We start from the raw sequence: 24,025 nt of genomic DNA, 5'->3' as shown, positions 1-24,025 counted from the left end.
AAGGGCCCAAAACTCCTACGCTCACCTCAAACCTCCCAAAAGTGATTTAAAAAAACTGCAAGGGAGCTAGGCCCCGGCCAGTCGAGTTGCCCTGCGGTCACGGTGGTACATGCGTGGTATATGTATACGCATATTGACATACGCATATTTTGCCTGTTGGGGGTCGTTTTGGCAACTTCAAAGGGTTCTTAGCTTACGAAATAATATTGTTGCAAGTTACCCTCTTATATATTAATTGTGTTGCCCATTACGCCGTAAATTATATCTGGTCACAAAATTCCAGGTTAACAACAGGAATAGGTAGCAGATGTTGAACGAACTGCATTGATGGAACGGTCGGTCTTGTCCTCTGACGTCACCTGGGCTAAAGCAGCCGCTACCACCTGCCACCACAGTCAAGAGCAAATAGTAAGCACCCAGAGTGGCCCGAACCCATCCCGCCGCGGGTGGACCGGAACGCGGGCGTCCAACCAACTGGGCTGTCGCGACAGGACAAATTAGATGACTTAAAAGGCCAGAGGGCAAAACGTACTCATGCTGCAGCACACAGCTTCAAAATGTGCACCATTCTTAGTTGAATCTCGCCTCATTGTCACCAGCCTGAAACAAGCATTGCCGAACCATCAAGAGAAACCAAAGGATCGCCGCGATCCCACAGTGCGTAGTACGGTCAAGAGCAAAGTTTTTCTTCCTGGCCTAACCATCACTCTTCAATACGTGACCGGAAATATCTGCCCCATCCGCTGACGCACATAGGCTCGTATAGTTGTACGCACATTAGGAACGGAGTGCTGCAGCGCGGTCGAGCCACGTCTCGAAAAAAAACAAAAAATAGGAAAACAACTGTAGGGGTTCATGACAAAAAGCAGCACTGACACTTAGTGGAGCAGTGCAGACCGGTCCATAAATTCTCGCTAGGACGCGGCCGGACTCAGGCAGAACAAAGTCCGCGACACAGTCGGTATTGACTTTTTGACCACATCGCCCAGACTGCGTCACTGGTGAAGTGCTTGCCGTCGCTACTGCCAGCGCTGCTCCGGCCGAGCAGCCTGCAGTGAGCCGCCGATCCTGCGGTACTGCAGGTAGAGGCGCTGGCTCGCGAAGCTGTACAGCTCCACGTCGGCCCACAGCCGGCCGGCCAGGACAGCCTTCACCGCCGGCGATGTCCAGGGTCGCCCGTCGTTCCTGTTCTGTTTCCGCACTGAAAGCGGACAGCAGCGGGCCATCAAGTTTGGCGGCTGCCGTACAGGCCGTGGCAGCGCGGGCGTCTACCGATACGCGCACAAGCTGCAGTGAACGACAACTTGCGGACCGACGACTTCGGCAACCATCACTCGCTGAAGCTCTTTTACTCACCTGCACGACGCGTGATCTTCACGATGTTTTGGAAGAAGTATGGTACATATTTTTCGAACACATGCAAGGATTGACTAAAAGACTCGAGGATTCCGACGACTGCATAATTGGTTTCCAGGTTTTGCAATGCCTTCTGCAGGGCTTTTCTGTCGTTGAATTCCCTGTAGAACATAGCACAGGCTTTATGAAAGCTGCACATGAACGTCCACAGGCTATGTGAACAGTCAGCCGAAGACGTGTCCGCATTCGGCGTTAGCAGAGCGCTGATGACCCTGCAGTGGAGCTCACCAATCACCATACATATATTGAACGCTTACGTTCCATTTTAAGAGAACTGATGTAAGCAGGCGTTAGTAGACTATTAAATAAACCTCCAGGCAGCAGAGCAGTTCCAGAAACATCTGGGCATTCCATAATCGTCAAAGTACGCACTACCAAGGCACGCCACTATGAGTCAACGGTGAACAAGCGAAAGGAAGCCTCGCACAAAGCAATGGCTGAGCGGTAGACGTCATAGATCAGCCAGCAAGACGGCAACGCCGAAGAAACCCGTATTCTTATGAATGAGTAATTCACACATACACACACACACACACACACACACACACACACACACACACACACACACACACACACACACACACACACACACACACACACACACACACACACACACACACACACACACACACACACACACACACACATACAAACATACAAACATACATACATACATACATACATACATACATACATACATACATACATACATACATACATACATACATACATACATACATACATACATACATACTAATCATTATTTGGGAGCACATCATGACATTCTGACGAACTCGATGCAGAGAACCACACGACCGAAAGCGCAGCAGCGAAATTATCGCATCGAATCGAATCAAGGCGGTCGAATCATCGCACAACATCTAGCCATCCCCACACCAGCGAGGAAGGGGAGGGCTGCCACGGACAACAGCCGCCCTGGCTCGTGCGCTGTAGTGAAGCACTGCACGCACTATTGGGCTCATCAAACTTGCGCACAACAATCCCAGATGCCGACTATGTTGCATGCATGATTGAAACACTTTTGACGCAGGCTTTTCGAGCAAGGCAACTGGACGGTGCAGCCTTTCAAAATTGACTTACATGGTCGTAAAACCAACGACGCACCTGCAGAGGGGTTCGTGCCCGCAGAAGAATGACGTCATCGGCTGGAAGAACTCGTCGCCGAACGGGCCGGGATGGCGGTATTGGGAGGAGATGGAGCACTCCGGGTCGTTTCCGCGTACGCAAGCGGTCAGGTTCTTGTGCAGCCTGTCGAGCAGAACTCCTCTGGCATCACCATCTCTGACGAGCACCTGCTGCTGTCGAATGTGCATGTTCAGGACTGGGCGTCGGGACTGGGCGTCAGGACTGGGCCCGCAACCTCACCCATTGAATGTAAGGACAGAGAGGACTTGACAGGGGGAAATACTAACACCAAAACGCAGCGAAACGATCCGAGCAATGCCGTCAGCTCTCATCACTGCCATCAAGGGCGGATCCAGGATTTTCTTAAGAGGGGGGGGGGGCGGTGGCACGCAGCGTTGTGAGCCCCCTAGAGTTTGGGGCTCCCTCCAAAAAAACATCCTTGCATTCCGGCCATAAAATGTTAAAGCTAGATAGCAAAAGCACATATATACATACATACATATATATATATATATATATATATATATATATATATATATACATATACACATATGTGTATATATTTAAATACATGCATATTACTGTGCTAGAGCTGGACATGTTGTGCATGCACATATATGGAACTCATTCATTTTCTCCAGATCACGTTAATTCCTGTGATTTTGAGCCTGAGTGTTCCGGAAAAATAGGCAAAATAAACTCAAGTTTACTGACAAATAGCATGAAAACCAAGCGCCGACTCGATTTCTAGCGTATGTACGGCTAGCCGGCTGGCGATGCAATCAGCTGATGGCCGATAACTAATGTATATTTTTTTTATTTGTGATAAATGAGTGCAAAATATTCTAGCATTCAAAATATGTTAAGAACGTGATGTATAATTTTGATAAGTGTCACACATTCAACCGCCAAGGGAAATGACACATGCGACGTCGGAGGCACGTCAAACCCCGCAGGGGCACCGGCTTCGGTCGGTGTAGGGGACTAGCGCCCCCTCGGGTCCCAGCTCCGGTAACGGGTGGACAGCGCAAGCTGTTCCTCTCAGGGCGTAGCGACCCTGCCGGTACGTGAGCCCCTTCTCCTTGTCCCGCTCGCTCCCTCCCCATTACCCATTTTCCCGCATCCGGCCCACTCATCACTCCTGATCCTCGTTTTATCGGGGTCGCCGTGCCCCCTCGCCCTCGTCCTCGGGTTGATTGGATCCTGGTGGCTGAGGGGCGCGTCGTGCGGGTCAGTCACGGCGCGTCCCAACACTCCACTTTGGCCAGGATATCCGGGGGCGCGGGGGGCCCGTGGGGCCCCACACGGGTCTAGCGGCTTGTCGCTCGCGTCGCGGTTGGGTGCTCCTTGCGGGTTCCGCTTGGGGCGCCTGGCCTCGCGCAGCGGCTTAAGGGGTCAAGGGGCGGCGGCGCTGAACCACGGTCAGGACGGGGAGGGGTCTCCCCGGTTACACCTGGCCGTGTGGGAGGCGTCGTCCGCCCCGTATAGCACCGAGGTAGCCCTGGCGGCACCACCACCAACTGGTGAGTGGGCCGTCCCCCAGTTGGGCTCCGAGGTGGGTGGGGAGCCCCGGTGCCGAAATAAAGAACAACCTTGCATGGCATCTACAAACCCAAAAAACTCCCGCCCCCCGAGAGGGGGACGGACTGCGATGAATTTAGGGTGCAGCGAGGAGTCGGTTCCACCTGCTCCACGCGTTCTTGTCTTCCGGAGTGATGTGAAGAACCTGGCATCGCGTTCACCGTTTCAGCGCCGAAACGGATGCGACAGGTTGAGAAAAGTCACCCGCTGTGACAAGCTGAGGGACGGCGCGATCGAAGTGGAGTTCGCAAACGGCACCGATGCGACTCGAGCTTTGACTGTAACTGAATTTGTATATGCCGCGAGAACCGAGGGTGCAAAGCGAGACGTGAGCGTGCCGGTCACGGTCACACCGCACCACACCAAAAATTTCTCAAAAGGTATCATAAACTGCTATGACCTTCGTGACGTCAGCGAGGAGGAAATCATCGAAGAGTTGGGAATTTTCGGGGTCACGGCAGCACGTAGGATCACGACCAGGAGGGGTGATGACCAAATCCCTACAAACAACATTATATTGACATTCAACCGGCCTGATTTACCGTCTGATATCCGCATTGGCTAGGCAGTCAAAGTCAGGATCTTCGTCCCGAATCCGATGCGATGTTTTCAATGCCAGCGCTTTGGTCATACAAAACCACACTGCCGCAATCGAGCTGTCTGTGGGAAGTGTGCATCTTCCGAGCATTCGGGAGACCAGTGTACCTCTGTGCAGCCCTGGTGCGTGAACTGTGGCACGGGGCAGGTACCGCACACAACTTTCGATCGAAGTTGTCCAGCCTTCATGAAGGAAAAGGAAATTATATCACTCAAAACTTCAAAGAACATTTCTTTCCGCGAGGCGCGTGAACAGTATGAGGCTAATCACCCCAAGGTATCTTATGCCGAAAAATCCAAAACCTCTGTACCACAGTCCACCAGCATCAGTCACATGTCAGCGGTCCAACTCATCACGCTCCTGCGATCCTTCGGTTTGTCTGTGGTGCCGGCGGGACGGGCGACCCCCGCCCAGTCGGATCCTCCTGGTCCTTCAGTTGCGTCCTGCTCTACCAACGCTGTGCCGTCGGGGTCGCAGGCGGAGGAGGAGGAGGGATGGACGGTGGTCAAGCGCGGCCATGGTCCGCGGGCTCGGCCTTCCTCACCGTCTGTCACTCCGCTGCCCTCGTCGCCTCCGGCGACGCTGGCGAGTGTGTGTGGACGAGCAGCGGAAACGATGGAACGGCATGAGGCGGACAGGCGCGCCCGCGACGCCAAGCGGGCCCGCCTAGCGGAGTTGGAGAGGGCTAAGACGGCCAATCGCTTGTCCGTTGCAAGCAAGGAGCCCACCCCTCGCAGTGGCACACCATCGCCGAGAAGGCCAGTGGAGGCCCCCGCTGACCCCCAGACGCCCGGTAGAGGCCCGCCGATGGGCCCTCCCCCGCCGCCACCCCGGACCGGGTACGCTGGCGTCAAGCGTGCCCCGGCCGGTCCCCCGTCTCCATCTGACGGCGGGAGCCCCAGAACTCGTCCCAGAGTGGGGCACCTCCCTACAGATTCCAACCGTGGCTCTCAGTCAGAAAAGTCTGCTTCTGCGACTGGCGCAGCCCAGTTCTTTTAGGACGTGCCCGGTTTTAGTATGTGACCTCCAACCGGCTTTTTAACACGCCCCCTTTACAGGCCTTTTTACAGTGGAACTGTAGAGGAATAAGGGCGAATGCCCTCGACCTCCAGGCTGTCGTAGCAAGCACTGTCCTGCAGCCGTAGCGCTGCAGGAGACCAAGCTTGCTTCTAGTCACCACTGCACGCTGAAGGGATACGCCCTGTTTCGCAACGATGTGTTAACTGACGGTATCGCACATGGCGGTGTCCTTCTTGCAGTCCACCACAGCGTGCCAGCCAGGAGGTTTAACCTGCGGTCTACGCTACAGGCTGTAGCCGCACGCCTACATTTTAATCACCGTCACATCACGGTGTGTTCTTTATATCTTCCACCTGGCGTCGGTTTTCCATTGGAAGACATGAGACGTTTAGTGCATGAGTTGCCTTCACCATGTCTTCTTTTAGGCGACTTCAACGCTCATCACACCGCGTGGGGCTGTGATAGCACGAACACCCGCGGAAGGATGTGCGAACATTTTATCCGTGACTCGTCACTGTGTATTTTAAACACAAGGACTCGTACTCATTTTACACTGCCGTCTGGTCAGACTTCCGCGCTTGACCTGAGTCTTTCTAGTCCCGAGCTGGTGGAGAGCCTCGAGTGGTCTGTGGCAGATGATCCAATGGGCAGCGATCACTTCCCAGTGTGGCTTCGATTCCAAATAAGAGGAACGTTGGGTGTAAGACCACGACGTTGGAATTTTAAAAAGGCTGATTGGAGAGAGTTTGAGGCTCGACTGGAGACATTATGTCAGACCGGAGGTGTGAGGGTGGCACCCTCTATTGAGGATTTTACTCACAGACTTCTAGATTGCGCTAGCGATTACATCCCGCGCACTTCTGGATTTCCTCGTCGCACTCCTGTGCCGTGGTGGACGGAGAAGTGTCGTGACGCAATTCGCGCACGCAAACGTGCTTTCCGAGCTTTTGACGCCAGAAGTAGCTTGGAGAATTTAGTAGCCTTTAAGAAAGCCAGGGCTTTCGCCCGCCGCACGATAAAAGAAGCGAAACGTGAATCCTGGCGTATGTACATAAGCACGCTCAACCGATTCACACCAACTTCGCAGGTGTGGGCTCGGATCAAACGCATCTCCGGGCAGTTTTCATCCGTGCCACTTCCTGTGTTACATGTTAACGGCCAGGTGGTGACTCATCCGTTGGATGTGGCTAACGGGATCGCCCGAGCACTCTCCCACCGTAGCGAAGGTGCAAACATGAGCCCACAGTTTTTACGGCAAAGAGCACAATCCGAAAAAACCGTAGTGAACTTTTCTACAAGGCAACCACAGGCGTACAATGAGCCCTTCACTTTGGTGGAGTTGGAGTCGGCAATCGGAAGACTTCGTAGTGTGTCGGAAGGTCCTGATGACATCCACAATGAGATGCTCCGACATCTGCCTCCGTGTGCACGTCGTGCACTATTGGCGGCTTTCAATAGGGTGTGGTCAAGAGGTGAATTCCCTCCGGCCTGGCGGGAAGCTGTTGTGGTGCCTATCCTAAAACAGGGGAAGGGTGGGCTGGACCCTCTTCATTACCGACCCATTTCACTGACGTCATCACTGTCCAAGCTCATGCAAAAGACGGTAAACGTGCGACTCACTTGGTTTTTAGAGAACGATATTTTTAGTAACTTGCAGTGCGGATTTAGGAAAAACCGTAGTACGGTGGACCATCTCTTAACACTGGACACCACGGTTCGCAAGTCTTTTCAAGAAAAAGCGCATATGGGGACAGTATTCTTCGACATTGAAGCCGCCTATGACACCACATGGCGCCATGGTATTGTTCAAAAGCTCTTTAAATATGGTGTACGTGGCCATATGGGTGCTTTTCTCCAAAGGTTTTTAGCCAAACGATACTTCCGTGGGTCGGCAACGTCCTCTCCGACAGGTACGAACAAATAAACGGCGTGTCCCAGGGCGACGTGTTAAGTGTTGCACTGTTCGCAGTTATGATGAATGATATTTGTGATGTGCTCCCACAGTCGGTCGGACGTGCCCTTTTTGTTGACGATTTTACTATTTGGACCAGTGCAGCGAGAGCACCAGCGATGGAGCGGCGTCTCCAGCTGGCTGTGGACCGCGTTGAAAGATGGGGTGACATGAACGGGTTTCGTTTTTCAGGCGACAAGACCGTTGCGATGCATTTTTGTCGTCGCCAGCGATGTGATGATCTGAGCATCCGTCTATATGGTCGCTCTATTCCAAATAAGGCCGTGGCCAGGTATCTTGGGATACACTTTGACCGCCGCCTTACATATAACGCACATCTTAAAATGTTACGCGATCGATGCTTTAAATCTCTCAACATACTAAAGTGTGTGTCTCGCACATCGTATGGGGCAGACAGAAGCACGATTATGCTTTTATATCGTTCCCTCGTCCGATCCAAACTGGATTATGCATGCTTTGTTTATGATGGCGCGTCTGAATCCAGCAAGCGTGTTCTTGATACCGTCCACCATACTGCCATTCGCATTGCTACTGGGGCGTTTCGCACATCACCTTCCGTCAGCCTTTTAACGGAGGCACACGAACCACCACTTTCGACGAGGAGGAAAATGCTTGTCATGCGTTATGCCTTGACGCTGCGGCAGTTCCCACTTCACCCGACATATTCTGCAATATTTTCGCGGTTTGCAGTAAGTTCTCTTCGTCATGGGCCGCAGCAGCACGCTTTAACTTTTGGTTCCCGAATGAGAGCGTTATTGCTTGAGAGCGGAATTCCTGTTCGGGGTGTAAGGCAAGTAAGCCGCCTGGCTTCTCCTCCTTGGCAAATGACCACACCCTTCATTGACACCTCGCTTACGGAAATTAGGAAAAAAGACGTCACACCACACCTATTGAGATCCAGGGCAGTTGAGCTTTTGGCGTGTTATGAAGGATACACCCTGACATACACAGACGGATCCAAAACCTCGGATGGCGTGGGTTGTGCTTTCGTTAGCGGGTCCGTCACTCGATCGTTCTCGTTACCGGCCCACTCGTCAGTTTTTACGGCGGAATTAGTTGCAATCACCAAGGCGATATGTTTCATCGAAGTGGGTGAAGAATCTTCACACGCCATTTTTACAGATTCACTGAGCAGTCTCTCTGCACTGAAGTCTTTTTATCCATCATGTCCCCTTTTACAGGACATTTTATCACGCCTGACACAATTGAATCGGGTTGGAAAGAGAGTTGCACTATGCTGGATCCCTAGTCACGTCGGTATCGTGGGCAACGAACTGGCTGATGCCGCTGCTAAGCGAGCAGCGGTAGCACCATATACCCGGTTTTTGCCTATCCCTGCTAGAGATTTTTACCCGGCAGTCAAGACCTTCCTGAGAAGCAGATTGCAGCGCTGTTGGGACCAGGTGGGGGGCAATAAGCTCAGGGCAATAAAGACAGAGTTGGGCTTGTGGTCGTCATGCTCTCGCAGTGTGCGGTGGGAAGAGGTGGTTTTATGCAGGCTGCGCATTGGGCATACCTATGCCACCCATGGCCATCTGTTACATGGAGCCGACAGACCCCTATGCCAGCGGTGTGGTGCCGTCCTGACTGTCCATCATGTCATTATATCATGTCCATGCCTCTTCGAAGAACGACGACGTCACTTTGGTTCACAGGCTTCGACCCTGACGATAAACGATGTGCTTGGTGACAGTTCCTCCTTTCTTGGTCCCAAACAGCTCTTTTCGTTTTTAAAAGATATTGATTTTCAAGTCATTTTCACACCGTACTAATTAAGTAACAGCATAGTTATGGGCGCAAAATGACCACTGCAGTCGATGCGCCCGAAAACTCCAATGAACAACAAAAAAGGAGGCACGTCAAATTACTTCGACAATTACGCGTAAAAATTCGTCAGCGCATACACGACTGCTGCTCTGAGGGTAAGACACCAGGGCTGATAAGGTCGGGACCTGACCGATCATCGGTGCCCTGCGAGGCCAACACAGAGACTCCGACTCCCGTCAACAAGCATGGGGTCTTCGGGGGGGGGGGGGGGGAAGAACTCAAGACGAACGTAATGGGCCCCTAAACGATAGGTAGTGCCCCGACAGGCTGACATGTAAGGCCCCGGCCAGAGCACAAGACCCTCTGAGCAAAAGGAAATTATGCAAGATCACGAATTAATACCCCCGTGCAATCAAAAGTGCCCGAGCAGGTTCCCAAAAAGAGCCTCATAGAAGTGAAGAGTCCTCCGCAAGTGAGATCAAAGGGAAAGAGCCCTCTATCAAAGTAGAGGGGCCCTGAGCATCGAGTGGCCTGGTGCCCTACCTCGTATGAGCCCCAGTAACAGCACAAGGCCCTCCGAGCAAGTGGAAAGAACCCGAAACTTATATGAAGAGCTCCTGAGCAGCTGAGTGTACCCTAACATATGGAGCCTCGGAAAAAGCGTATGGAGCCTTTCTGGCGAATGGGAAGAATCGGTGAAGGGCCGTTGATTCATCAGGAATGCCCAGGCATGCGAGCACATAGTGTCCCAACAGCAGCGTTTAGATCATCTCCGGACAAATGGAAAAATGCTAAGAGATCAAGCGTAACGTGGAAGACTCCTTGGCTATCAGATTGACTAACCAAGTGGACATATATGACCCGGGAAACAGCGTAAGGCGTCTGGAGAGCATAACGAGCCACACAATTTCTCTCAATCACCACCCCTTCAATTAAAAAGGATTTAAACTTATTTGCTTATAAACTCTTTACTTTCGTTTGCAACCGTTCTATGTCGTCTGTAGGCCCACACACGTCCAATTTTGTTGTGTTTTTACTAGAAAGCTGTGTCCGTTCAGCCGGTTATCGGCCACTTCAAGGCCTATGGGTCCCTCGTCATGGTCCGTGGGCGTGGTCCGGTGCTTTCCCCGTCTCCCGCACCTCTGTATCCGCCACCGGCCCGAGCAGCTTAATAGATGGGGCCCGTCAGGACCAAAGGGCCATCCACTCAAAGAGGAAGGACTCAAGACAGCATGCAGGGCCCCGGGGTGATCAAGTGCGCCGGAGCAGGTTAACAAATAGGGCTCCCGTCAAGAGCGTAGGGATTTCCGTTTAAATATGAAATGCCCACTTCACGATATGGAGGGCCCCAGCATGATCTAATGCGCCGGAGCAGATTGACAGATAGGGCCCCCTCAACAGCGTAGGGCCGTCCATTCAAGTAAGAGGCACCCGAAACCCTATGTAGATGGCCACCTAACGGTTAAATGTGCACGAGCAGCTTATCAGAAGGGGTTCGACAAGGGCGTAGGGTCTTTCATTCAAATACGAGGTACTCAAAACCCAGTGCGGAGGACCCCCGAAAGATGGAGTGCGCCCGAGCAGATTGTCGGATGGCCCCTGACGGAGCGTTGGGCCATTAATTCAAACACCAAGAGCTACACGAGAACACCACGTGCAGGGCCCCCGAACGGTCCAGTGTAACCGAGGAGGCGAACAGAGGAGCCCCCGAAAAATTCAAACACCAAGACCCAACGAACATGGCCGCCGAACAATCCAGTGTCGCCGGAGAGGTGAACAGAGGAGGCCCCGATGAGCGCTAGGGCAGTCCATTTAAAAAGAAAACACCCAAGATCCAATGTAGCAGGGCAAGATCCAATGTAGCAGGGCCCGAACGATCGAATATGCCTGAGCAGGCTATCAGATAGGCCCCCGACAAGCGCAGAGGGCCCCCCATTCAAACAAGAAGTGCCCAAGACCCAGTGTGGAGGGCCCACAAAGGATTGAGTGTACCCGAGCAGGTAAACAGATGGCCCCCGACAGAGGCGTGGGCCCTAGATTAAGACACCCAGGGTCCCCAGGGCCCTGTGCAGGGCCCCCAGACAACTCCATGTGCCCGAGCAGGTAAACAGGTGCGGCCCTGACAAGTGTGTAGGGCCCTTTATTCAAATAGGAAGCACCCAGTACCCAAGTTGGTGTGCCCCGAACAGCCAGTGTGCCCAAGGAGATAAACAGAGGGCGCACGGCAAGAGTGAAGGGCCCTAAGCAAGTCACAGAGAGTTGGAAGCGCCCTAGATAAATGTAGAGGACCCATGAGCATATCGCGAGTGTGTCGGTAGGTTAACCGAGACCGATATAAAGGGCGCTTGGGAAACCGACAATGCCCCGGCATGTTAATGTATGGGCCCCCAGGTAAGGCTCACAGAGCCTTTCCGACGAATGGCCCTGATTAACAAGAGCGCCTCGGCACCCTAGCAGGAAGGGCCCAGCAATAGCGCAGGCCCCTCCAGCAAATGCTAAAAATCAAGGGCAAAGTTCAAAGCGGCTAAACGATCAGAATTACCCTGCAAGTGGGCATATAGGTCCCCAAAAACGGCATAGACCCCTGGACAGCGTAATGAGGCTTAAAATTTCCAAATAATGGCTATCCAGTCATTGAAGTTTTGCATTTGTATACTCGTGGGCCCTTTATTTTCGCTTGCGATTGTTCTTGGTCACCTACCAGAACAACGACGCCCAATTTTGTTGCGTTTTACGTTTGAACTATGGACCTCTGCGGAGCCAATGGCCCCTTCGGGGCCCAATGGATGGGGGGGGGGGGGCATGGCCCCGCGGCTTCCCCCTTTGAATCCGCCTCTGACTGCCATCGAACCTGTCTGGAGCGGGGGAGATGGGCCAGATACAGACAACTGGAAGGAGCAGCAGCCCCAGTGCCCGTGGGCATGCTGCACAACACTCACCAGCCGAGATCTGCTGTATGACCTCTGCCCCTGCGTCTCCGTGGCATCCGCAGAAAATAAAACAGCGATATGAACCGCTCAACGGGGTCCCGGATCAAGTTGACGTAGATGGGCTGTGATCTGTTGAAACTGCCGACAATACAAGACACCCATTGTTAACATCGTGAAACCTTTTATGGTAGCGATAACGGCATTTTTGGCAACCGAGAGCAAGCATGGAATCGGAAAGTGGAGATGCATCGGAAAAAGGCAAAATTGAAAATGATCACAATAAAGAAATCGGATATGTGACGGATATGATATGGATATGACGGATATGGGTTACAAGCCACAACAATGAGAGTGAACGGCATGCTGTTTCAGCCTTGCACGAACTAGATGACATGTGCCCAGGACAGCGTTTTTGGGTGCACTGATTCCTCAACTGAGCACGACACCCACGCAACAACGGTTTTGAACCTACCCTGGTGTGCCATAATTTCTTTTAGCAATTTCTGAATACTACTGTTGCACCAAGTCCAGACTGACCTTGATCGTGTCATTTCATAGAATCACCTGTTTTGATCATACCACTTCCTCATGCATATCAATTTCTAGTCTGCGTAGCAGTAAACTCCAACACGTTCTGTCCTCTTTTCTACATTGTCCCAGCACTGCAGGGAAAGCAATGACATTAGCTCGACTGCGATGTCGCCGCCTGCGCTCGGCCGCCGGTATGGGCTTGGTACCGGTATGGGCTTGCTACCGGTATGGGCTTGGTACCGGTCTGGGCTTGGCACCGGTATGGGCTTGGTACCGGTATGGGCTTAGTACCGGTATGAGCTTGGTACCGGTATGGGCTTAGTACCGGTATGGGTTTGGTGCCGGTCTGGGCTTAGTACCGGTAGGGGCTTGGTACCGGTATGGGCTTGGTACCGGTATGGGTTTGGTACCGGTATGGGCTTGGTACCGGTATGGGTTTGGTACCGGTATGGGCTTGGTACCGGTATGCGCTCGGGGCCTTGCAGATAAAAGCAGTCCATCGGCTGGAAAAGGCGCTGGCGCCTCCAAATCCAGTCCGACCGGACCGAGTCCGTACTCGAGGATTCGGGCACCGTAGGAGGAGTTCGAGTTCGGAGAAGAGGCGCATGGGTTCTGCAGTGAGTCTCGTCAGGTTCTGACGTTTAGGGCTCAGTGCATAGTGCAGTAGTGTTCTATGCAATGCATGAGAGATCACTGACTTCAGATACAATCCTTATATCATTCATTTACCCTTTATAAGCCCGCAACTTCATCCATCGAACGGAAGGACGAAGAAGCCTTGACAGAGGGAAACACTAACAACAAATACGCACTCACCGTGTGAAGTCAATGTAGCTAACGTGACGGTCGTATATCAGAGGTTTCTCTGCAGCCATACGGGTTAGGAGCTCCACGAAATTCGCTTGACCTTGTTGGCTAAGATATCGCTTCCAATACTGTGTGGACGACTGCTTCGAGAACCTTCGCTTCCAGCTACTTAACCTGAAATGAGACCAGAAGCCTGGTTGGCCTGTGCAGTAATCCCGCTTACATAGCAAAGTAGATCGACAATTTAAACGTCTGTAGAGCTACGTGTGCACACACGTGTGCGAAGTACGTACTTTTGCGGTCGGCAGCCGTGTGTGCCCAGCGAGATGATCCACAGGCGCAGCAGATAATTTGAACTGATGGTCCCCCGAATGCCGGAGTAATGAGCTAGCCGACCGAATGCGGTCGGTGGAGAGGCTGTCACCGGAGCATTCGAGCGGCACCCCATCCGATGTCTTCCATGTCATGGTCACATGCGGCGCGCGTGCTCAACCTTCGCACCCTTCTCCTTTGGGACCCAACTGCAGACGCTCATGCGGCGCGGTCTGATGCGGTGATGAGCCTCGACGACAGACTGGCGGCTGCGTCATCGGCTTAAATCGATTCCAGTCGGTAAGGAGCAGTACTTAACGAAATGGGTCCTGACGAAAGATGGGCCTTTCTTTGTCATTGTCACCAATCTAGAGCCGCGAGGAAGATGAAATTGGGTGTAGGTAGGATCATGACATGCATGCTAGTCGATGAACAGCTGTTTTGTGACACGCGGGCTTGAACCCACGTTGTAACGTTGAGGCTTTCACGGGCAAAATTTCCTGTTCCCAATCCAACCGCTCCCTGTAGGCTGTGCCCGTGCCCACGCACTACTCATTCCTGATCACTGGGACCCAAAGCTTACCCACCAGTGTGCGTTTACGCTATTGAAAGGTTTCAGTAAAGTATGAACCAGAACCAATTTATTTTACTTGGTTAGTTGCAAGCGAAGTGCGATTAAAAGTAATCCTGGCTAAAATGAGTAAGGCAGTAATATTGTGTATTGATGCGCGAAGTGGGTACCTGAAATTTCGTAAATGTCTTACCCATACGCGTGCCTATGGCTGTGATTTTCCAAAAATCTGTATGCAGCCTAAACTCAGCACGCTATAAACGTCAATTTCGAAATAACTTGGGAACCACCTCTAAAATGTCCACCCTTGACAACTGTTGCTTGGAACTTACGACAGCCAAACGACAGCATGACCGAGGGAAGTCATCATTGTCTACTGGCGGCGCTAGTGTACAACACATAGAATGAAACCACACCAGCATTCTACCATCTTTCAGTGCCCTAAATCTTAACACAAAACACGGCAATTTAGTAAATACGATATTATACAGTAAAAGGTGAAATAATCCATAGAGGTGTTTTTTGGCCGTTCCCACACTAATTCATGTCAGTGACGTAACCTAATCCTCTTGGGGCTGTACCTTTACTAGCAGCCCGCTGCGCCCTTCTGACTTGCTATTTTGCCCCTCCCTCCCATCCGTATCCAGCCCGCCCACTCGTCGAAAACTTCTGGTGACAGTCGTGGTATATGTAATGCCTGCACACCTACGTGCTGAGCCTTGAAATGGTAAACAATATTCTATTGTTAGGTCATTTCATGCCAACTCAATCAATCCCTGCCACCCGACCCCCTAGGATTTGAACGAAACTTTGTCAGTAGACTTTTATCCAGCTTTGAGCACACAATTCTAAGAAAATAAGAACGATAAAGCCACAGTTAAGTTAAAAACATTTTCTCCCTCTTCATTCTTTAAGAAATCAACACATGCTTAAGCCACAGTATCTAGGAAGGTGTTTATCAAAGACCCAAAAATCAACCAAGGCCTGGCAGGCCAAGCGTTTGGTCGCATTACACGCGCCATTATGCTAAAATGATACACGATGTACATAAACAAATCGTTTTCTCAAATTGTAAAAATCTAATTACAAAAATAGATGACTTATTAGGTTTAAAATCCAGCACACTTTTGTATATTGCATGTCTTTTTACCTTGTACCTTTTTACCTTTTTACCTTGACTTCATGACAGATTTGTAGACAGAACGTAGTGGCATTTCCATACCGCATCATCCAGTGAGCACTGAATCGGTTCTCCCACGCACAGCGGCGGACCCCCGTCCCCCCAACCGCTCTTCCCCCAGCTCCGGGCGTACGCCGCAGTCTGAGGCGGGACGCACAGGAAAGGGGACGGACGGCCGTTCGTTCGCATGCGTCGCGACAAACTTTAGAGATGATTTGCGGTAAAAAGGGTCACTGACAGTGCATCACGTTGTGTAAAAAAGTGGCGAGATGGACTGCTTATATGATGATACAGCACTGACAATGCGAGTTTGCAACGCATATTGTTCAGTACCCCGTCACACGCATCTACGCATAAGCTGCCGAAGAGGATATCATGACTTGACATTCGAATGTGGCAAAGGCTGTGGACCCTACTGAATGAGGAGCAAGAGCAGGAGATGGGTGGAAATTCCGGCTTTCGATAGAAAGTTACGATCATGCATCGCTAATCACCTGCTTAGCAGCCGGTGAAAAACACCCAGCCGTCTTCAACAGTTTGTATTAAAACAAGCATTTAAACAGCGGCAATTCATTTGCAAGACCGGAACATTTCAAAAGATGAGATTTACGAAGGTTCATGTACTTCAGATGACGGTCACTGACCGTCCCGTCAATGTGGTAGGCACCAGTTTTGTTGATTCTTGATGTGGCATGCCTGAACAAATCTGCTGCTTAAAAAGCTATCATTTAGTCGACCTCTTCTGATGATATTCTGCAAAAAGTATACCTCAAAACCAACAATGAGGTGAGACCACAATCAAGCTGTTTTTTTAAAAAAAAATCAAGCTTAATGGAAGGTTTATTGCGAATGTTTCCATAGAAAATATTAAAAACACTATTATATTGCCAGGAACTACCGGAGTGTCCTCGTTGCAGGGTGGTTGATTTCTGGACCAAGTAGCACGCTGAGAACTTGGGCACTATGGCACGGCTAAACCCAACATAAGACAATGTTTGGGACGCCGGTCAAACTAGCGGCAGTTTATATCAAGCTTTACATCGATATTCAGGACTCATCGATCGATCTCGGTAAAGATTACTAGGCTAATGACGTTAAGCTTACAGGTTTCAGAACCTGAAAACGTACGGTGGGCATACTCACCTACCTGAAACATTTTCGGTTGAAGCTCAAGGTCAGTCACAGCGAACCGTTTTGATGGGGTTCAAAATGTGTATCTCAAAGCAGTGTCCAAGCTTTCTAAAACGTTGAGTTTGGGCATATGATACCTCGCTAAATTTTTATGTCGAACTCAGCTTTTCGTAGTTTGAGATACGTGGGCCAAGTTTTTAGTAGCCTGTCAGTTTTTACTTACATTATGGCATTCCGAAATATCGATCAACGGCTTGAAACAGATATGCTGTTAGCTTAGCGGGTGTACTTTTGGGGCTACAAGTATTGAGTAAGGCCCAGATTTCGCCGACGACCTGTCCAGCCATTGCCATTTTGGGCCAAGTTATTTGGCATTATCGCTCACGCTTAAAGTTGACGCTTGCCAATGTTTTTTTACATCTATACAAGTAAGCAGGGTACGCCATTCACACGCCTGAACTCCAGTTGAGAGCTCAGCCCTTGCCCTGACTCGCTGTTCTTCACAACAAAAGATCTGATGGGGGCGAGGAGGGTGGGGGAGCCGATGCCACCCACTCCGCTGTGAAAGTTGCACAAATACGTCGGCTAATTGAGCATAAGACACTTAGTTTTGTGTATATATATATATATATATATATATATATATATATATATATATATATATATATATGTCCCCACCGTCGCAAACAGCAGCTTTGTCGGTTGCCGCCCGCTGCCCGCGCCGGCCTAAGATTGCCGTGCAGTGTTCCTAAAAAGGTCGCTTTTCAGAAGCCAGATGCTGTGGACACGTTTTTTTGTGTCCAAGCACGCGTAACGAATGTCCCAGATGAGGCAGAAGACTTGGGCACGGTTGCGCAAATGCCGGAAAGATATCCTCAAAAAACCTTGGGGACGGGAGGGCGCCTCGACGGTATTCTCCACCACACCGACCCTCTTCTCAGGGGAGGCTTAATTAGTTTGAGAGCACAAGAAAGGAATAGCATACATAAGTCCTAGTCAAGTCAAGTCAGTCAAGGAGGCAACAGAACAGTACAGAGCAGGCTTGGACAAATCAGCAGATGGGGCAAAGTGGGAATGCACAGCGTAGAGGAGTGAAGGACAGGAGGCAGGATGAGGATGAAACAGGGCAGGGGATAATGGCACAAGGCAAGGGAGCAAATGGTATCGCAAGGTATGAGAAAGACTGGGCTGTGCGGAGGGCTAAGGGCTAAGAGAGCTGAGGGCTGAGTGAGTTAAAAAGGAGTTTGTCGTATAATTTAGTTTCTAGGTGTATCCAACAGGTTCTAGACATGCCAGAACAGATCAAGACCGAGACGATAGAGCGGAGAACAGCACACCACGGCACATCACAGCACACAACATGGCAGAGCCAAGCGGCTCTGTCAAAATAAAACAAGACTTAGCTGGAAGACCATTTCAAAGGACGCTTCCTTTACTCCTAACATAATTACACGCATGCAACTCGTCTCTTGCAGGCCTTTACCTGCCTTAACAACGTTTGTGTACCAGCCGTTCGAGTTACCAGTCATTTTAAGGTAAACATAGTACATACACATCTAACCAACGTCCGTTAACTGTCTGCATGGGGTGAAATTACGAATGTTTTAAATCGCACCGTTTCAGATTTACACCATACACACAGGGCCATGCCTCGTGACAACACGTGACCTAAACAGGCGTGTTCCCCGCTCAATTAAAGACAATGGGACATAATTTGACGTGTTTTGACCGTGTGTTTATGATGAATGACTTCGTCGATGTAACAGAGTCGTCCCTCCGCCCGCGTTGCGCGGCATCGCCGGTTGCCGCCCCTCTCCCATCCGCCTCTCAGCCGGCCGACCGTAGGTCGTCGTGCAGTGGTCCTCAGAACCCCTCCCCCCCCCCCCCCGCTGCTCCGAAATCACGAACGCTTAGGATGCGTTTATGGTGTTAAAACACGCGCAATAGATGCCCCATGAGCTGCCGGAAATTCAGGCGCGATTGCGCATCATGCCGGCGAGGTGTTTTCAAGAAGTCTCAGGGAGTCGTATCGACCCCTCCCCCCCTTTTTAAAGGCGAGGTGTAAGGCACCAGGGGTAACCGACATTTGGCCACGCCCATGCTCCACTTCACACTCCCAGAGACAGCCTTGTGCGTATACCTACTAACATGTACCTTACTAACACGATTCATGATGCAAGCCCAAATTTGTGTCAGACCAGGACTAAGTCACAACCTAGTCACAGATAAGGACCAGTGGGAACCAAACCAGAAACCCACACTTCGGCGGACTTAAAGACTGACTCAACAAGATTTGCTTACATTGCCCAGCATTGTTGCAATCTTTTGAGTATTTCAGGCGAGCTTGAAAGACGACACCACGCGGGCCGAGCATACGCAGCGGCATTTGTTGATGTAGAGTGTTGTGATGCGTAAGTTTGGCATTTCGTGCGCAGGTAAGACAACTTTTCTAATCTACTAGCTCAACAACACATTTTTGCTGGGAGCGAAATTTTAATTTGTGCTGGAATAAATACGCAGATCCAATAACCGTGGATGAGACGCGTGGCCAAGACTTGGCCAAAGCGGAACGCTGAACTTCACCCTGCGTAACGTCGTGGCAAATATGCAACAATGCGCAGATACCTAACGTTTTGCGGTTTGTATAGCTTCATACATTGCTGAATAATGTCAGAACACTCGGACAATAATACAAAGTCTATACCAGAGTCAGCGAAACATATCGTTTGTTTGATTAAAAGTGCAGTATATAGCGGATCAAGAAAATACTAAAAAACACGTCACGAATGCAAAGCTCTAAATATATGACTAGCTTCGTCGGCCCCACTCAACTGAAAATGATAGCGGTTTGCATGCTCTGCTTCTTTACCTGTACTACAATTACCAGAAGCCTTTATTAATCGATAAATAGTGCTGAGCTCCCATTTTTAATTTCCTGTTTGTTGGCTCCAGTAAGTTGGGGGAAGGGAGCAAAGTAATCTAAAGGGGGGGGGGGGGCAGCAGTAGCCCAACCAAAAGAATACCAATTAAAAACCTGTGCTCTTAATGCTGGTGAAGAGCTATGTAGATTCGGTGAAATATTTCGAAGTCAAAAGCGTGTTTGATATCCTTATCTGCAAGACACAGAAGCCTTTCAATGAGCCGTGACGTTAATATTTTCAGAGATTTTCAACAACATTTTATGACCCAAACGTAAGTTTCAGGCATTTGATGCCATGCAGCATTTTGACAGTCAGAAAGTCTCGATTTGCCGACAAAATCATGTTTTGTGATTCGGAGGAAAGCGTGCAAGCATGACTGTGAAGTAACTGTGGACGGATCGGCATCAAGTCTTTCATAAGGGACATTAAGTTCATTTGTTGAGCTTCTTTCCAAATTGGTAACACTGCCACCAAAGTCTGGCAAACATTTTGCGAGTTAACTGGTGACAAAATTGCAAAAATAAAAACAAATTGCAATAGACCAGACCATATTACAACAGGCCATCCCAGCTAGACAAAACTAAGCTCAGTATTGATGTGCAATCGCTTACGCTTGCAGCATGAGCATGTGTAGAGCATATGTCGAAACACCAACGTTTCAGTTTTTTTGTTGTTGCTGTTGTTGCTTCATTTTGTTTGAGCCGCAAGATGATGATTGGTGACACAGGTCATTGGTAACACAAGGTTTTTTCATTGCCCCTCAGATCAATGCTTTTTGCCAATTTTTCCAGGCAAGATTCACTTCGCATACTAAACAATATAAAGTACCAAATAACTGGGCTTGTTCTTATCGTAAGAATCGTGACTGGCCACAGTTTCTTGCGAACGAGCGTGATCAGTTTGCTACGCGACGTTTTAAAGCGTCGTGCCATTTGAGACAGATGAGCTCGAATACTCGCCACGCGGTAACGAATTGGGTTCAGCGCAAGGCTGTGGGCTGCTGTTCGTTGTGTTCATGTCGTGAAAAGCTGACTGGCTGGGAGAACGTAGCTAATCGTCAATTCTTTAAAGTGCTGTGCGGTTTTCCTAAGGATCCACCATGGAGAGTGTCTCTAGTAGTAGCGTTGAAAAGCCCCGCCAATCTAGGAGGATTGTTGTTTGTGGATACCTAACCTGCGGCTTGAGAGGTAAACGGAGAACGATGAAGGGACAAATGCCAGGGATTAATACTGGGTTTTCTGCTACTGAGAGGAACAGTGGCTTTGAGGCAAGATGCCGAGCATCACTGGTATAGGGCTCTTACACTGACCGCCGTACTGCAGATTAATTAAACTACCTGACTGTGTTAGGAGGCGAGAACTCTGCACCGGTAGTGATTAAGCGAAGGTAGTTAAGGGCACCAACGCCTCCAACTGATCGTACGGTGACGTCACCTAACCAAAAACGATTGCATTTTCAGATGCTTGTAGAACTGTGATAATCGCTAGATGTAGGGCTACAGGGATGCACTTTTGCAGAATAAAGGGAGGGAGAGTTTCAGGAGGAGAACGGGCTGAACCTGCTTTCAAAATGCGATTAAAACATTTTTTCCTCACGGATTTGATCCACTTCCATTTCAGGATTGGGAACAGTAATGTAGTTTCACAAAATCGGCTTTGGGGGGACTAAACCCTAAAAGTGATAATCAATAAGGAATCGTGGGTAAAATGATAAACGGAAGTAAGAACCTACATCCCTGGTCAGAAGACAAAATCCTCCCCCAACCGAATAGAAAAAATATACGCCTCTGGGCTGGTTTTGTTAAATATACCTTTATATGACAATTTTGTTAGTTAAGTCTCAACCATCATTCAGTGTTTGACGGACAGCAAATGATGCTTGAGTGCAAATGAACTCCAAAAACCAAAATGTTTCATAGTTATGCTGCATTGCATTTCATTTGTCTTTGCTTTTTGTGGTGCATCGCATTTAGAGCTATATTACGACGGTTTCTGAAATATTCGGCACCAAGTGAAAACTTAGACGGTTCCCAATTTCATCCCTGCCGGACCGGCTCGACCGGGTAAGTCGCGTTCCAGACCGGCGAAGGGAACGGCGGCGAACGGACGTGGCTGCCGGACGTGGCTGCTCGCTGATCAGATAAAAATGGCGCGGGACGTGCAGCGGATGACTCATGATGGAGAGCGGATGTGGACGGACCGCCTGCCGCCGCCGCGAATGGCTGACAAGCCGTCACGAGGAACGCCCTCCGCGGGGGGGAGGGGGGGGGGACGCCGATCTCAGCCACTTCGGCGCCTCGCCTGGGGACATGCGCTCCGCTAAAGGAGCTTGAGCTGGAGTCCTGGCGGCTGAAGCCCGCCGGCTACTGTCTGCTGTCTGTCTGTCAGTCTGCTGTCTGTCTGTCAGTGTGCTGTCTGTCTGTCAGTCTGCTGTCTGCCCGCTGTCTGTCTGTCAGTCTGCTGTCTGTCTGTCAGTGTGCTGTCTGTCTGTCAGTCTGCTGTCTGCCCGCTGTCTGTCTGTCAGTCTGCTGTCTGTCTGTCAGTCTGCTGTCTCTCTGTCAGTCCGCTGTCTGTCTGTCAGTCTGCCGTCTGTCTGTCTGTCTGCTGTCTCTCTGTCAGTCTGCTGTCTGTCTGTCAGTCTGCTGTCTGTCTGTCAGTCTGCTGTCAGTCTGTCAGTCTGCTGTCTGTCTGTCTGTCTGCTGTCTGTCTGTCAGTCTGCTGTCTGTCTGTCAGTCTGCTGTCTGTCAGTCAGTCTGCTGTCTCTCTGTCAGTCTGCTGTCTGTCGGTCTGTCTGCTGCCTGCCTGCTGTCTGTCTATCAGTCTGCTGTTTGTCTGACTGCTATCTATCAGTCTGCGGTTTGCCTGCTGTTTGTTAGTCCGCTGTCTGTCGGTCGATTGTTTGTTTATCAGTCCGCTGTCTGTCTGTTTTCAGTCTGATGTATCTGTCTGTCAGTCTACTGCCTCCTGACCGATGTCCACAATTTCCCTCCTGATGAACGGGACGTCTCCCTCCGCACACTCTTCGGCTGGACCAGAGTTCTGCGTTTCGGCCGGCGGTTGCCTGAGGACATCGATGTCTGTATGACCATCACGGCTGCTGGGGCACCTCCGTTATCAGCGCAGTCTCTATGGGGGGGGGGGGGGGATCCTGCGGTGGGCGACGTGCGCGACTGCTTGGCCGCCGCTGGATGGTGTGCGTCGCCGGCTGCCGCTGTCACGCCTCCCCACAAGGGCGAATTTATAATGAGGAGCCTATTGGTCAGCATACGAGCCAGATGATGCTAGCGCACCACTTGGTACGTTGTGGCTCCGGTACACCCGACATCAACGCACACTCATGTGAGCCACAGAGCTAGGATGAAGCGGGTGACCGGGGCATTGGCGAGATGTTGGATCCGGTCAGGCAACATGAACGGCTGTCTCCCATCCATGGCTGTGCGCCCTTAACCACGGTGCCCCACCTCCACCCTTTAGCTTGCGATAATGTTTAAATGGGGCAAAAACGGAACCGCATGCATACTTATACACCCAACTGGCAAGGGTCCCACGCACTGGCGAATTATATTGGCAAGAGCCCGCTGGGTAATGGCCCTGGGACCCCCGGCCATAATTAATCCACGCAGACTCCGTGCACTCGGCGCCCCACTGCACTCACTCCAAGCATTCACATCCGCCGGCGCCCACATCATCCCATTCATTCTTGGCTCGCACACGGGTGGGACCCCCCCCCCTTATTTCCTGCGCCTTGACGTTATAATTGGTTCGTCGGCGTGGGTCCTCGTTAAGTTAAGTTACATTCATTATCACATTTCGATCTTGCCATAAAGCCACGTTTAAGCCCTGTTTAAAGTGTATCACGTTAATTTGCCAGCTTGGCACGGATGCAGCTGCTGGGCCGACACCGGGTGTCCGAAGCTGGACGGCGACTCGTTCCCTCAGCTGACCCCCAGGGTGACCTGTGACTTCCAGGGCTGACCTCCAGGGCTGACCTCCCTGTTTGGACGACGCTCCCCGTGTTCTGTCCATGATGGGCGGCCCACCATTCACCCGGCCACACCCACCGCTCGCAGCTCCCCGCTGCCGCGCATGTGCCTTAAACAGTGCCTCGTCCAGCACGGAGGCGTCGCTTCCGGCACTTCTGCG

General features: G+C 50.9%; 1 protein-coding gene across 3 annotated transcripts in view; it reads right to left on the bottom strand.

Moving 5' to 3' along the window:
• Positions 1-24,025, bottom strand: part of LOC119090597 (heparan sulfate 2-O-sulfotransferase pipe) — a 39,993-nt gene continuing 15,968 nt past the window's right edge. For 2 of the 3 annotated variants that reach the window (XM_037213424.1, XM_037213426.1), the window contains 5 exons: positions 13,778-13,942; positions 12,440-12,568; positions 2,542-2,685; positions 1,357-1,517; positions 1-1,201 (listed from right to left, as the gene is read on the bottom strand). In XM_037213424.1, the coding sequence (XP_037069319.1) occupies positions 1,020-1,201; positions 1,357-1,517; positions 2,542-2,685; positions 12,440-12,568; positions 13,778-13,942 (781 nt within the window). In that variant the 3' untranslated portion in view covers positions 1-1,019. The remainder of the gene's footprint in view (positions 1,202-1,356; positions 1,518-2,541; positions 2,686-12,439; positions 12,569-13,777; positions 13,943-24,025) is intronic. The other variant, XM_037213425.1, reaches the window with a different exon arrangement.

The sequence above is a fragment of the Pollicipes pollicipes genome, unplaced genomic scaffold (assembly GCF_011947565.3).
Source record: "Pollicipes pollicipes isolate AB1234 unplaced genomic scaffold, Ppol_2.1 Scaffold_3087;HRSCAF=3621_pilon_pilon_pilon, whole genome shotgun sequence".
NCBI lineage: Eukaryota > Metazoa > Arthropoda > Thecostraca > Pollicipedomorpha > Pollicipedidae > Pollicipes > Pollicipes pollicipes.
Note: the sequence above shows the minus strand (reverse complement) of the source record. Positions and strands in the feature narration are given on the sequence as shown.